The following is a 16,015-nucleotide window of genomic DNA, read 5'->3' on the forward strand; positions in this document are numbered from 1 at the left end:
CGTCCACCCGGCCTCCCGCATGCCCACTATACGCCCTCGCTCAAAGTCCGTCAACTGCACATACGGTTCACGTCCACGCTGTCGCGGCATGCTACCAGTGTTAAAGACTGCGATGGAGCTCCGTATGCCACGGCAAACTGGCTGACGCTGACGGCGGCAGTGCACAAATGCTGCGCAGCTAGCGCCATTCGACGGCCAACACCGCGGTTCCTGGTGTGTCCGCTGTGCCGTGCGTGTGATCATTGCTTGTACAGCCCTCTCGCAGTGTCCGGAGCAAGTATGGTGGGTCTGACACACCGGTGTCAATGTGTTCTTTTTTCCATTTCCAGGAGTGTATATATTGAGAACTTTGACAAAATTCTTTTTAGCGAGAGATAACTAACAAAAACCAATCCTCATTTTTACACATGATATAAGTTGATTTTCATCACAAATACAAGTTTAATAATGGACTGTATCTGTGACACATGTATAGAATATTGTAACAGACAAGCACAAATGCAGCAAGACAAAGTATTAGATCATAATTGAAAAAATAACATTTAACAACTGGTAATATAAATAAAAATTAAACTTTCAACCAAAAATAGAATGCTGTAAATAAAATATGAAAAAGTAGCACTGGTGGATTATTATTACAACAGTTATGTATTTCATACAATTTGTCAAGGCTGTAGAACAGTATACATAAGAAATATTCAACTGAAGCTCAGATCTGAAATTAATACTTGAGAAACAGTATTACAATAAACTGGTCACAGCTTTTATTTCTCTCCACGTAAAATTCTTGATACCGACTAATCAAACAGTTACAGAAAACTGATATGGGCTTAAGCTTTTGGCTACAATGCAATACTGAAAGATTTAAACATAAACAGATCACTGTTATTTATCCATGAGTGAAATAACATTATTACACAAGTTTTCAGAAAAAAATTTTACAATGTTGAGATACACAGTACCTACCAGCCACTTCTACTTTCTCAGTCTCTTCGGTAAAATGATCCTATATTAAGAAATAGACTTCATATTTAATGCATTTCTTGTCAATAATTTTTCTATTGATTTTAATGGCAATTTAGCTCACAACTTAGTAGTTAATGTCTTACATATTACAAAATGACTGGGTATAAACTTTTTTTACTATTATTTCCTCTAAAATTATATTCAGCACTGTAACCATGGGTGAAGCTTCAACTTAAAAGTATCAACATTCCAGTTAGAAATTCACAGTATCTTGCTCATTTGGGATGCAGCAACTGGATTTTATTTTTAGCTATGTATTGCATGAAATTGTGTGAAACATGTTTTTCATGTTTTCACCCCAATGTGATCAGTGACATCCCATGGAACCTGTAGTTAAAGGTAATTGGACACCTACACTTCTTCTATATTCTTTAATTATCAACACTTAATTGGGTTTTCTGTGTTTTATCATTTAGGATCGCAGAACAGTTTCCTTGCAACAAAATTTCTTTTTTCACATTGCTTATACTTTCAGGTTATTTTAAGTGCAGCGTTGAGGTTTATTACTTTAGATTGATCTTTGGTCGATCTTACGAATTTTACAACAGATAAAACTACTTTCGCTTCTGGTACTGTAAATGGGGAAAATGTAAATTCCACCATGGTTCAAAGTCCAAATAAATTGTTTATCTCCCTATTGTAGGCTGTGTAGATCAGTTTATAGGCCAGAGTAAGGCAAATGCAATCATAGGCCAAAGCCCAGTAAAGCACTGATGAGGTGGTTGAGGGCAACTTCACTTTCATCCTATTAATACGCAATGAACATAACTTTCTAACATTGTAGCTTAACATTACATTGCGAATGAAATCACTAGAGGCGGAGCAATGGCTCACTTGGTTAAACATTTAGTTCTGGTTGTCCACACAGTTAATACTTTAAGATTGCTCTGAAATGTCCTTTAAGGACATTAGACATTAACAGCATGTTGGAGTAATACAGTTAGTTTCATTACACCATTCAAAGCATTTCATTATTTCAGAATAATGAGACAAACGACTATGCCAACAACCTTTCTCATTAATAAAGGCAAGGAAATTGTAATGCAACACAATTATCCATGAAGAATAGCGAAGTTCAGTATGCAGTTGCCAGAGGAAAATAATACAATTTTTGGCACAGAGGACAGCATCATAAACTATAGTTGGGGTAGCCCTTTACGCTGTCTCTTTACTAGTGTCACTGAGCAAACAGAAGCCGGAAGCAGGAAAATCCATAACAATTGTAAATTTGACTTGGAACCAAATTAAGGTTCACTTTTAGTCTCCACAATGAAATTACTTAACCTCATAAGTTTCTTAGCCTGTTGAATTAGTGACAAGTGCCATAATACAAAATGTATAAAAATGAAAGCCCACTATTTAAACAAACTTATGAAGGCACACGGAATGGCAGCTTGCTCTAAATGTACAAAAATTTAAGTTAAAACAGACGAGTAGGGAAAGCAATCCCGTAATGTTTGAATACAGTACTAGCGACATGCCACTTCATACAATTACATCAATTAAATCTCTGTGCAAAGTGACACAAAATTGAATGAACACACAAAGTCTGTTGTAGGGTAGACAAATTGTTGACATCAATTTACTGTGAGAATTTTAGAAACTGTAGCTCATCTATAAAGGAGAATGTGTCTGTGCGAAGAATGTATCTGTGCGACAGAATCTTTAGTACTGCCCAAGTGTTTCAGATCCACCAGGACGGATTAACGGAAGACATCGAAACAATTTAGCGTTGTGCTACTAAATTTTTTGCTAGTAGGTAGTACCCAACGATTCTAGAATTGATCCACGAACTCAAATGGAAATCCCTGGAGGGAAGAAGACATTCCCTTTGAGAAACACTATTGCGAACATTTGGATAATTCGCATTTACGACAGAGTGCAAAACAGTTGGACTGCCACCAATGCACATGTCACATCAGACTACATGGACAAGATAATGGAAATCCAGGCTCATATAGAAGCATATAGACAGTCGTTTTCCCACTTTCCATTTGCAAGGGGGACTGCAAAGGGAATAACGAACTGTGGTACAAAGTACCTTCCACCATGCACTGTATGGACTGCTGTTTAGAATGTACCTAGAATGTACACAGATATCTGTGTAGATTTATATTTTGAATGTGATCTGTGTAGATTTATATTTTGAATGTGATCTGTGTAGATTTATATTTTGAATGTGAAGTTAGCAAAACTTACACTTCAAAGTACATGAAATTAAAAATTTTCCTAGGTTTTTATGTAGTTTATCACAAACTACTTAAAATTTTGTGTGATAATGTAACAGTATTAAATTTAGCATACATTTCTGTCATTTATACTTTCCCTGAATAAGGTTTATATCTGTCTACAGAAAAAGTCTGAGAGACACTATATTCTATTAGAATTCATACCAGCGGTGAATAAAACAAAATATCGGCTAGTGGCAAAGAAAATCTGACCTTTACTTACAAAATAAGTAACTACGTATGTTTTCTGTCATCAACTTACACTACAACTTCAACTGTTAAAGAAGATCTGTACAATCTATTGATTTTACCATTCACTTAAAAACAATCCACTAAGAATTGCTTTTACACATATGTCAAAAATCATGCCTATCTGCGACTCAGCATTCTCGTCTATATGGTGAGTAGCGACTTTCCTTTTCATGATACTGTTATTTTTACATGTATGTGATAGATATTTAATTACAAGCTGACGAGGCAGGTAATACATGTTTACATATTAAACCTTTGTCGTCCCCCTTTCTCTTCCTTTAAAGTAAATCATTCATGCAACATTCCACATTATTTGGTATTTAACAATTCGATAAATGTCTCTCCAGCAAAAATAAATGAAGTAATGTTGACTAAAAAGCATATAAGCTCACTGAACAAAATCTCAGTCTTTGCATTAAGAAAGCAGATTTGTCACTTTTGAATGCTGTAGAACTGGTACCAGGTGGTCATATGACCCCCAACCACCAACGTAAGTCATGGAAGTGAGGTGGTGTGTACGCACTAGGCAGTTGTATGGAATCAATACAGTAAGATGGGTGAATGAGAAGACATGACTGAATTGCAGAAACCACACTGGTTGGTCTACTAGATCACATCTTAATCCCATAGAAAAATGTCTGAAACTAGTTGAAACAATGTGTGAAACATATCAATCAAAATCCCTGAAATTTGGAATTTCTATGTGATCTGATCAGCAATTAGTAGCTTGAGCTGGATATGGCATACTTAACAAAACTTGTGAACACTCTTACTCACAATATTTTGGCCATTATCCAAGGCTAGAAGTGCTACTAACATGGTATTAGGAGTATGTCTTTTATACTGCCGGGTCTGGGTGCTGACGAGTCCTCTCCATTTGGCTCAGTCCTCCCACCACTTTTCTTCCTCCACTTGCTGCCAGCTCACACCTCTCCTTTCCACAGATATTCTCACTCCCGTTTTGCACCATGTTCTTGGGTGCCCTCTAGGTCTTTTTCCATCCATCTTTAGTTCTTCCATAATTTTGGGAAGTTTCTGCCCACGCATCCTCTTAACATGCCCATACCATCTTAATCTCTTTCTTTCTATTTCTTCTCTCATACTTTCTTGTTTAAGGTCATTTCTAATGTCTACATTCCTTAATCTGTCCATTCTTGTTTTTCCCTTAACCACTCTGAGAAATTTCTTTTCCCCTGCTCGCAGTCTGCTCCAGTCCCTTTCTGTCATTGTCCATGTTTCTCCTCCGTAGGTGACAATACAGAATTAATAACCTTATACACAAGGAGTTTTGCTTTTTCTGAAACTTTCTTATTCCAAATCAGGTGTTTTATTGTTTGGTAGAAATCGCCTCCCTTCTGTAACCTCCTATTAATTTCGTTGGTTATTCTTCCATCACTAGATATTTCACTCTCTAAATAAGTGAAACTGTCTACCACTTTGAGGGGTTCTCCATTCAAAGTAATATCCCGTTGAGCCCTACGTCTCTTCCAAATACCATTACTTCACTCTTATCTTTAATTATTTTTAATCCAGATCTTTTCATTATTTCCTTTCACACATCAAGTAGTAACTGTACATCCACCTTTTTATCGCCCCATATTACCATATCATCTGGAAAAATCATTTTTTGTATTTTTCTTTTACTATATCTTTAACTGCCCTATTCATTACCTCCATCACAACATTAAAAAGTGCAGGAGATATAATACTTCCTTTTTTAAGTCCTTGTCTTATTTCGAAGTATACAGAGTTCCTCAATGGTGTTCTAATTCTACAACTGTGTCCTCTGTACATTGTCTTTATTACATCAATGTGTCCATCTTCATCTAATGTATTCATCAGTACAAGAAGATGAAATCAAATGGACTAAAAATAACCTAAATATTGGTACCCTTAATATATTAATCCTCAACGGAAAAATGGATAAAATTACAAATGTACTAACAGAGAGAAAAATATTTTGGGATTAAGTGAAACGAAGTGGAAGGGAAAAGGTTCAAAAATGGTTCAAATGGCTCTGAGCACTATGGGACTCAACTGCTGAGGTCATTAGTCCCCTAGAACTCAGAACTAGTTAAACCTAACTAACCTAAGGACATTACAAACATCCATGCCCGAGGCAGGATTCGAACCTGCGACCGTAGCGGTCTTGCGGTTCCAGACTGCAGCGCCTTTAACCGCCCGGCCACTTCGGCCGGCAAGGGAAAAGGTGACAAGAATTAGAGAGGAGGAAGAGGAGGAGAAAAAATTAGCAAACAGCTGGTTTATGAAGAGAGAAAGTCATGTTATCCCCAGATACAGTTGGGATGGAAGAACCAAGAGTATAATCGATTTTATTCTAGTAGGTAGGGAATGGGGAGAGAATGTAACAAATGTGAAGGTAATTCCAAGTGTGAGTGCAGATGGAGACCATAGATTACTGGTGGGACAATGGAAAATGAATCAGTGTGTAAAAATTGGAAACAGAAGAAAGTGATGATGATAAGGGATTGGAAACTGAAGGAGAGTGAAAGTACTGAGAAGTATAGAGAAGTTTTCTGCGATGTAGAAAAAGAATGGAGTTTATTCAAAAACACTTTAGTCGAAGCAGCACAAAAAGTATGTGGTACAACACCTGGAAAGGAAAAAGTGAGACAGACAAGTTGGTGGGATGATACCACAATCCAAGCAGTTAGAAGAAAAAAATGGAGCATGGAGAAAGTGGTGGGAAACGAAAAATGACGAGGACCATAAAAGGAATATAAAGGAAAAGAAGAAGTGCAAAGAAATAGTGAAAACACCAAAGAAAAAGGCATGAGAAGAGTTTACAAAAAAACTTGAAGATGATGTGAAGAGCAATAAGAAAATGTTCTATAAAATTATCAAAAATAAAAGTAAGGCTTCTGAAGTACCAGTAAAAATGGAAACAGAAGATGGTACTTGGACTGAAGATCCATGGAATATAAAAGATCTCTGGAGAGAACATTTTAAGAAACTATTAAACCCTGAAGAGCAGATACACGAGGCAACAACAAATACTGGAGAAATTAGCTGTGAAGAAGATAAATGGGGGGGGGGGGGCAGGGGAGGGGGGGGGGGCGGAAGTCCCAGGACCTGATGAAGTATCAGTGGATATGATAAGAGCAGCAGGTCCAGTGGGAATGCAGTGGCTGTGTAGAGCACTGTCAAGTGTGCGGAGAAATAGTACAATACCTGACAACAGGAGAAGATGAGAAATTGTTCCTGTCTTCGAAAAACGCAATAAAAGACTGTAAAAACTACAGAGGAATAACCCTTATGAGTCATACAGCTAAGATTTTTTAAAGATTTTAACTAAATCGAAGAAGTGAAGATAGAAAAGGAGCTGAGTGAAATAAAGCATGGGTTTAGGAAAGGAGGAAGCATGATCGACCTGATATTTTCTATCCATCAACTGATGGAAAAAAGTTGGGAGTGTGACAAAAGGGTGATAATGGTTTTTAGAGACATAGAAAACACACACACACACACACACACACACACACACACACACACACACACACATGGCCACATTTAATTTTGATAGATCTAAAATGGAGATACTAACTTATTTCTGAGAGGTGTACAAAATAGTTCAAACTATACAAAACATATAATAACAACTAACCTCTGGAAACTTTCCTTGGTGGTGGTGTTATTGCAACTGGTTTTGATGGTGATAAACGTTTGACAGAATCTTCAGAAACCAAACGCTCAACTGTGACTTCTCCAGGAGATGACGCACAGTCTACCTTGATCATTGGTAGTGTTGACTGCAATTTTGGCATCTTCTTTGGTGGCGAAGATGATGCACTTGGTAACCTTACGGTGTCATCACGTGTTTCACGCTTGGATGGAGCAGACACTGTTATGAGTCCTGTGGTAGAACATTTTACAGGGGCTTTTGATACTTGTGGACTCATACAAGGACTGTCCACTACAGTGGTTGGTGGTGCCTGCACTACACCACTAGTCACAGCTAAATCAAGAGGAGCAGTATTCCTTAGGAGAAGTGTCTGCGGGCCAGGTATTCCAGGCACATGAGGAATAACTTTACCACCATACTGTATTGTCACCACCCCTGTAGTTCCACTGGTTCCACTTGCAACCGATGGTGGAGGGAGTGTCAGAGGGTTGTAGGCAGTGATGTGTGTTAAGGGATTAAGGAATGCAGGGAAAGCCACAGGAAATGGCAGTGGACGACCTGGCGGAGGAATACCAGGTACTGCCAAATCAGGTGTGGCAATGTTAGGGGTTACAAGACGTGCTGCTGGAAACATAGCAGGTGCAGAAGCAGCGGCAGGAACAGTGGATGGGGTGTTTTGAGTTGGCTTTGGGCTTACTACACCACCTCCCGAAGTCCTCGGCGTACGTGCACCATTAGCAGAGCTGCCTCCTGCAGGTGTAGGAGTCATTGTTGCTGCAGCGACACCAGCTACTCCCGAACTGATAGTTGTCGTAGGTAGCTGAACAAGTGTGCCTCCCGAGTGAAGCCCAGAGCGTGCTATCGTAACGACTATGTGTGGAGACTGTGGCTGCCCGCCTTCAATTACACTAGCTGTTGTAGAGCAGGGACCTACCACAAGCCCTCCTCCCATGTGCCCAACTGTGAGCCCTGGACTGTGCCCACTGCCACGTGTTGATGGCTCTATACGCAATGTCTTCATTTCACCAGCTGCATCCAAGATTTGCACCTCACCCCCAAACATCTGAAGGGAGTTGGGCCGAGGTGGTGCTGGCGGTGGGCACTTTGATAATTCCTCAATCGAACGCAATGAAGGTAAGGGTGACGTACAGCAAGATGAAGATGCAGAGGATGAACGTTCCGAGTCAAGGCGACGTCTTTTGTCTTCAGGCCTGTAGCTGTCAATAAGAGGTGTAGAACCTAGTAGAGGTCCCGGTGATGGAAAAGGTGGAGCCACTCTATCACCACTGGCCACTGCAGCACGTACATCCACCTGAAGAAGATATTTTCTGATACAATATCTTATTTAACTTCTTGTACTTCTATTTTTTTTATCTATCATTAGTTCTATACGATATGAAGCAAAGTGTTGAAATTACACTAACAAAATTTTCAACTGTTTTCAATGTTTTGTGGGGTAGCATTCACAGGTAAGTTTTTATACCATTTACTGAACAGTAAACACAATCATGTGATGACCATTTTTGTAATTAATTCTTTTACAGCTGGAGGGTACAGTTAAGACTTATGGCACCGCAGAGCCAAAACACCCAACGTATATCGGCAACAACAACAGAGTATAAAATCTCAAATAGAAATTGTGCTATGTTGTCTGTGTGATGCCGACTTTGCATTGAATACATGACAGAATTCTGAAATAAATTTTCTTAATCTATAACTAAAAATTTACACTCAGGCCACAGAAGCAAGGAAAGAAATGGAGTAAGACACATAGGGACAAGAAATTAAAACTATGTTGCAAACAAAGGAGAAATAGGAGACGAAAACAAGAAATATTTTAACAGTTTTGATATGTCAAAATTGTATATTGAGGTCCAAAATTTGAACCACGAACTTCAACCACTTTCACAGATAAATGACTACTAGTTAGGGCCATTTGTGAATACATCACAGACCAACTCAAAATTACTGTTGTACTTGGTTCCCCCGATACCTCCACATCAACGTCAAAGAACAATTTCATCTCCATAACATTAGCAATGATGCAGTAACTGTCTTATTGTTCAAATTATGTTTCATGAAGGAGTCTCAGGATGATTCAAAATGTGTGTAGAAATACTGAAGTAAAATACTTTGTGTGACAGACATAAAATAAGGGATTAACTAGTATCACTAAAAGAACTTTTAAAGATAGAAAGTACTTAGCAGATTCACAGTCCAGTAAGAATAGAGAAAATCACAGTATTGTCAATAACAAAAATCACATTCTTGTCAGTGACAGTGAACAGACAAATATGACAAAATCCTTACATATGGAACCAAAGGTTCCTTCATTTTCTTAAGAAAGACACTTCAGACATTAAGATCACAGTCAACAGTGGTTTTCAGAGTTAGTTACTGAGAGAGAGAGAGAGAGAGAGAGAGAGAGAGAGAGAGAGAGATATTGGACAGGATGCAACAATTTAAGAGCTGTCGATGAAGGTTACCTTCAGTGCTGTTCTTTGATGTCTGGTCTCTTCAAGAGAGCTGTACGAGCTTGCTGATGATATTCTGGGCCTCCTAGTGCAGTAGTAATGTTGGTGAGTCTCTAGGTTCTCTGCACTGCGAAATTGGATCTTGCACACATTACACACAAACTGGAAGCTTGCAGTCGTCACAGATGAAGTAGGAAGATCATCAGCTAGTTGGGATGTGGGCTCCAATGTAGCACCCACCTCTGCAGCAGCCGCTGCCGCTGCTGCTGCCTCAGCAGCACGCCGTTTCAGTAACAGTCTTTTGATTATGGAGTTCTCAGCAGTGTGTTCTTTGCTGGTGGCAGAGGCTAGATCATTGAGGAGGGCAAGTGCCGCACTGCTGTCAGGGCCAGGATCAATTGGTGGCCCACATCCATGGTTGTGATCACGGAGTATCTGGCTAACAGCATGTTGCTGTACCAATGGCGGGATCTGACCCACTGTCTTGAGACGCTGTGGTGCTTCAACACCCGGTGCTGGTTCTTGCGCCAACACTGGGACAGGCCGTGACGACAAATTCAGTGGCTGTTGCACCAGCGTTGCATTTACTGGCTCTGGTGTCGAACAGGCGCTACTGCCCTCAGATGGACGTGGTGATGGAGTTGTCTCTGTCCTGGAATGTACAAGATAATTCCCCATCTGGATAGAACTGTACTAAAGCATTTACAATATCAGTTCAGTTAACTGTAGTTACTACTGTAACGAGACGGAACTGATAAAAATTTGAAAATATTGAATCTACGTAAGGTTGAATGCTGACTAGGAAATTTCAAAACTGCTGTAAGGGAAAGCTATGTAACTGAAAAGCATTGTACGGTGACCTAAGGTACTATATATGCATTCTCCACATACTTTTTTTTTCCGATGTTCAATAGATGTCGAACTCTAGAACCTACTGTATACCACACAAGTATTATGACTGCATACCTCAAGCAAAAGACAAAATGGGTCTCCAAATTATTAAGTCCCTCCATGACATCTGTATTAAGGTAGGAAAAAACTGAAGAGTTGGGACTTTCCATTTTCTGTTAGGAATACATTACGACAGCTGCCGTTTAAAGTCTGGAAGGAGTAATCTAAATATGTCTTATGTAGATCAGTATAAAAGATATAGACTTCTCAAAACCACCAGAACAAAAAAGTATTTTTTTTTTCACATGCTACAACTCAGAATTAAATCAAAATACAATACCCAACAATACTGCCTAGAATTTCATGCCACATAACAGTGAGAAATACACAGAATACAAATAACATCTTAATTGATCCACAAAATAAAAACACAAGTCTAATTTGCAAACTTTTAGGATATTTCTTACGTAAGTTCAATACAACACAGATAATTTTACCACAATCCTCCTCAGCTTACATTAACCATTTCCACCTGGAACTCACTACTATATTAGATATCATTTAAAAATGCAAGAATGAATGCAGCAGTACTTTTCCTATCCAAGGAACTTCACCTATTTTTGTTGTCAAATATTTGCCTTTCAGTGGGCTTAAATGTGTAAAATACAGTTAATGGAAGTGATAATACTTATCATACAAAATGTTGACAGCATTTCACTTGAGTAATATAGTTTCACTCTTCTACAGAACGAACTCATTTAAAGTCTAGAGACTCCTGACAGTCAGGAATATGAACAGAAAGAATATGGTAACACACAGTTACAGCAGATATTCAGGTTGTTCGTGGTGGTGGTGGTGGTGTGATTCCGGTGATTAAAATAACAGCGAGAAAAGGAACAACAACAATGAAACCAGAAAAAAAGATAGTAGTCCACATCTCTCCCCAAAGCTTGAATATATGCAGATTGACAAAATCCTCACTTTGTAAAGGCGCACATTATAGCATCCAGTGTCTCAAGGAGACAAAATCACTCTTTCTACTTTGCTAATAGCACTTATGTCTAAGAAATAGGGAGTGTCTAGAAAGTAAACAGTTTTCAAAGCAAGCTCTTTCTTCAACTTAGCCAACAGCCCTGCCACGGTGGATCCCCCTGTTCTTGTGAGATCACCAAAGTTAAGCACCACTGGGCACGGCTAACACTTGGATGGGTGTCCATCCAGGTCTCCCATGTTCTGTTGGCAAGTGGGGGGTGCACCAAGCCTGGCTAACTGAGGATCTACTTGACTGAGAAGTAGTGGTTCCATGTAAAAAAAAAAAATGACAACAGCTGTGAGAGTGGAGTACTGACCCCCACCCCACACCTCAAAATCAACAAACGAAGATGTCTGTGGGCTGAAGAAGACACAGTGGTCCATCTGAGCCAGTGGGCCATGCAAGCCCAGTTTGGGTGGAGTTTAATTTAGTTTTCCCTCTTCAACAACAACAATTTGTACAGTAAAGTATCAATTTCATAAGGTTATCCACAAGTGCATCCTGTTCTCCTTTTATTATGCTCGCAGTGTCTTCATGGAAAATACCAAGCAAACCACTACTCAGTCCTGTCCAAGTACTGACATGTGTACCTTGTAGATATGAAAATATCTGAGTTTTTGATCTTCTGTAATAAAGAACTTGCAACAGTGGCTACAGAGTGTTGAAAGCCTATGCTAGTCACCTTTCACTAAATAACAATTATTTCTGTACCTGCTAGGGCGCAATAGCGCTGCTGCAAGCCTTGAAGAGTGGTCTGGCTGCTGCTGCATCTGTTGGCGGTGTAGGTGCATTTTCTTGGGCCAGCTGCAGGAGACAACTTGCTGGTTGTGTGTGATGATATTGGTGATATGACGTGTTATCACCTCAGGGCTAGGGCTGCCAGCTGTACCATGGCAAACAAGCGGGGGAGGAGGAAGTGGGTTCTGCACATTAGCACTGCTTGTCGCCAGCTGCTGCTCCTGTTGCTGTTGCTCCTGTTGCACGGACTGTGATGATAATGGTGATGATGAAGCTTCATTAATAGTGGCAGGGAGCGGTGCTTCATCTTGTTGCTGAAAAATATACCATTTTGCTCAATAACAGCAATACACACACACACACACACACACACACACACACACACACACACACACACACACACACAATCCCCTGCTTTGAAGTTTTTCTCAGGTATTTGTAGTTGATACTGATTATTTCTACTTTGTATATACTTAGAAACTTTAGTGATAAACTCCTCGTTTAGAGTCTTCCTGCCCTACAAGTTTGACCACTTTCTAAAACTCTGCACTGTACAGTAAGTATATATCTTGTATCCTGTTTGGCATAGGCAGAATACTGTTTATTTATTACCACTTGCACCGGCACTGATGCAGAGATCAGTGGAAGTTACGGCAGAGTTCAAAAAGTGAATGGCTAACCAGAAGCAAAGTCCAGAGTGTACTGAAAATTTTTGCACTAGTGCATGAACACCCAGCAAGTGATCTACATCTACATCTACATTTATACTCCGCAAGCCACCCAACGGTGTGTGGCGGAGGGCACTTTACGTGCCACTGTCATTACCTCCCTTTCTGTGATTAGAGTCAACAAAACAAACAAAAGCACGGCCTGTCCCTCTATTATTAATGACTGTGTTGAAGGGTTCTGAGTACAGCAAGCAATGTCTAACAAGTGTGGGACCATCATATCTAAGGGTGCTGATGCATCAGTTGATGGGTCCACATGGCATGCCCATGGTGGCGCAATAACAAGCTGCAACTGCAGTATAAAGTCTGGGCCTTTCTTACCTTTCATTCATACTGAAATCTGTGCTAGGTGAGGAATCCAAATCACTGTCATCCCTTTAATCACCATAAAAGGCCAGAAATGGCCTGGCCTGTGCAGACTTTGTTGATGGAGGAGGGGACAGTGGGGGTGCGCGAGAGGAGGCCCACAAGATGTGCTGGAATACAGGCCACACGCTCACATGTCTTTTCCTTGTCATTATTGCTCGAGTCTGATGCCAGCAATGTCTGTGGACTTCATGTATTCTGGAGCGCTGCTTGGACCTACCTGCAGAAGGATAATGAGTGCTGCAGTTTTTCAGTCTCCACCAATTGGTTGTTTGGGGGGGGGGGGGGACTCTGACACTGGTGGGAGTGTTTGCAGGCAGTCTCTTGGGCAGGCTTGTGCCGGGCATGGTTGTTGCTAAAGGCGAGGGGAGGTGAGGGTACTATCTCATTGCAGACAGAACTGATTATGCCTTGGGTTGACCCAGGGTCCTGGTCGAAACTGCGAAACCATACGTGGGAGCCTGTATGGTGATAAGGCTATGAGGGTGGGTGGCAGTCCCATTGAGTTGAGTGCAGGGGTGAAGGAGGGTGCAGGGCTTGCACCCCAGTAGAATTTTGGCTGAACTATGTGCTTTAACAGAATGGACTAGTATGTCGCGAGCAAGATAGTGTGGGCTTCCCAGGAGTCAGCTGTCATCATTATCTCAAGCATCTACATTTTGGAGGTTCTGACCACCCATCTGACTTCCAGATTGGTGCCTGGCACATACTGCTTCTGGACCATACAGCAAGATGGAGACTGTGTCTGCATTTAACTGCTGTGTGATGTCCAAATAATGGAGCTTATATATTTAGTTACTAAGGAACAATACCCACTAGTGCAGCTTTGCACCATCTTGTCAGGATATTTTGAGTGGGGACCAAACAGCAAAATAGAGGGCTTGTGATTGGTGATCAGTTGAAACCTGGTACCACAGAGACATACATTAAACTTCTTGATGCCACATATGACAGCCAGTGCCATTTCTCTATTTGTGAGTAATTTCAATGTGCCGCATTTAATGTTTTCAGATGCAAATTCAATTGGCTGTTCTAGCAAATTGGCAGATTTGCAGGACAGAACTGCAGCAAGTCACAATCCAACATATCGATTGCAATTGTTCAGCATTAGGCCGGGGTTGTATGGTGCTGGACAACAGACTAACCTAAGGCACTTTGTAAGTTGCAAGAAAGCTCTCTGACTAACCTCTGATCACACGAATCTAACTCCTTTTCTTACATAATCGATTCAGCAGGTATGACATCTATGCCACATCGGGAAGGAATTTTGCATAATTACTAACTTTTTTCAGGAGTGAGTGTAGTTCTTTAAGGTTGTCATGTGATAGTAAGATACTGATTGTGTCCACATGATCCTCTGTGGGCACGAGCCCTTCTTTCCTTAATGTATGTGCTAGGAACTTTACATTTGATTCAAAGAAACTACATTTGATTCAAAGAAACTACATTTTTCAAGGTGACAATGAAAACCTTGGGTTTGAAGTATCTCTGAAACCATGTGCAAGTGCTTGTCACCCCACATAGCTGTCTAATAGTGTAGTAACCACAAAAAAGTGTTGTCTCATTATTTACTGGTAATTGAAGATAGGCTTCACAGTTAGATCTGTCCTGGAAAGATATGGCCCCCCAGCCAATTTCGTCAAAAGTTCTCTGATCTGGGAATGGGATATTGATCTGTGTTAGCTTGAGCATTAATGGTAGCCTTAAAATAACCATGAATTCTAAGTCATCCATTTGGCTTCTTAACTACTACCATGGGCATTGTCCACTGGATAGACAATACTGGAGATATTATTCCGATACTTTGCAGTCTCTCCAGTTCTGCTTGCACTTGATCACACATGGTGGAAGACACTGAGTGTAATCTACTAAACTTATGTACTGCTAACTGCTTTAAGAATACATGGTGTTGGAACTACATTGCACAACCTAATGTAGGTTCAAATGCTTACTTATACTGGTACATAATGTATCAAGTTTTTTGAATGGAATCGCAGCTGAAACACGATACAACTGGTGCAAAAGTGCCCAAGCCAAAAATATTAGTTGTCATTCAAAAGTATACTATCAGCAGGATTAGTTGCCGAGCTCCATTTTTATACCTATCCTGGACTATGATTTGAGCTGGCAATAGGACTGATTGTCCACTGTATGTCACCACTTTGTGCTGAAGGTACCACAGCTGTGAGGAGCAGATGTGCTGTATGCGTGCACATTAATCAGACACTCAGCCATTCCTTTGTCCAACTGGAAGTCTGTTATTGCTCCATTAATTTCCAGCTGCAGCACGAGCTTCCGAAGCCTGTCTGCTGACTCTATTGGCACTGGAAAGATTGTGTGGAGCACACTGGCACCTGTTATTATAACTCACAGGCCAAGGCAGACTTTTGCTAAAAGCCCTGGTTTGTGGCATGCAAAACAAGCGACATCACTCAACAGGCAGCGATTTCATTGATGCCTCAGGTTTCAATCTGGACTGATTTGATTGCACTAACTTCTCTAGGAGTCTTTGAAAGACATTCGAGGAAACTTTTTATGAGCTTCCACTCACATTCGGTCACTATGATGGTAAACAAAATACTTCTGTTCCTGTGTGTTTTTACTAACAACGAGGATGATGGATCACTAATTATGCT

At 40.3% G+C, this 16,015-nt stretch overlaps 1 protein-coding gene across 1 annotated transcript in view; it reads right to left on the reverse strand.

The window, feature by feature from the left end:
• Positions 1 to 16,015, reverse strand: part of LOC126253464 (uncharacterized) — a 99,199-nt gene that overhangs the window by 49,614 nt on the left and 33,570 nt on the right. Inside the window, exons 3-5 of the mRNA XM_049954860.1 lie at positions 12,259 to 12,599; positions 9,636 to 10,275; positions 7,132 to 8,461 (exon numbers count right to left, since the gene is read on the reverse strand). Of these exons, the coding sequence (XP_049810817.1) occupies positions 7,132 to 8,461; positions 9,636 to 10,275; positions 12,259 to 12,599 (2,311 nt within the window). The remainder of the gene's footprint in view (positions 1 to 7,131; positions 8,462 to 9,635; positions 10,276 to 12,258; positions 12,600 to 16,015) is intronic.

This window comes from Schistocerca nitens, chromosome 1 (genome assembly GCF_023898315.1).
Source record: "Schistocerca nitens isolate TAMUIC-IGC-003100 chromosome 1, iqSchNite1.1, whole genome shotgun sequence".
In the NCBI taxonomy this organism is placed as follows: Eukaryota; Metazoa; Arthropoda; class Insecta; order Orthoptera; family Acrididae; genus Schistocerca; species Schistocerca nitens.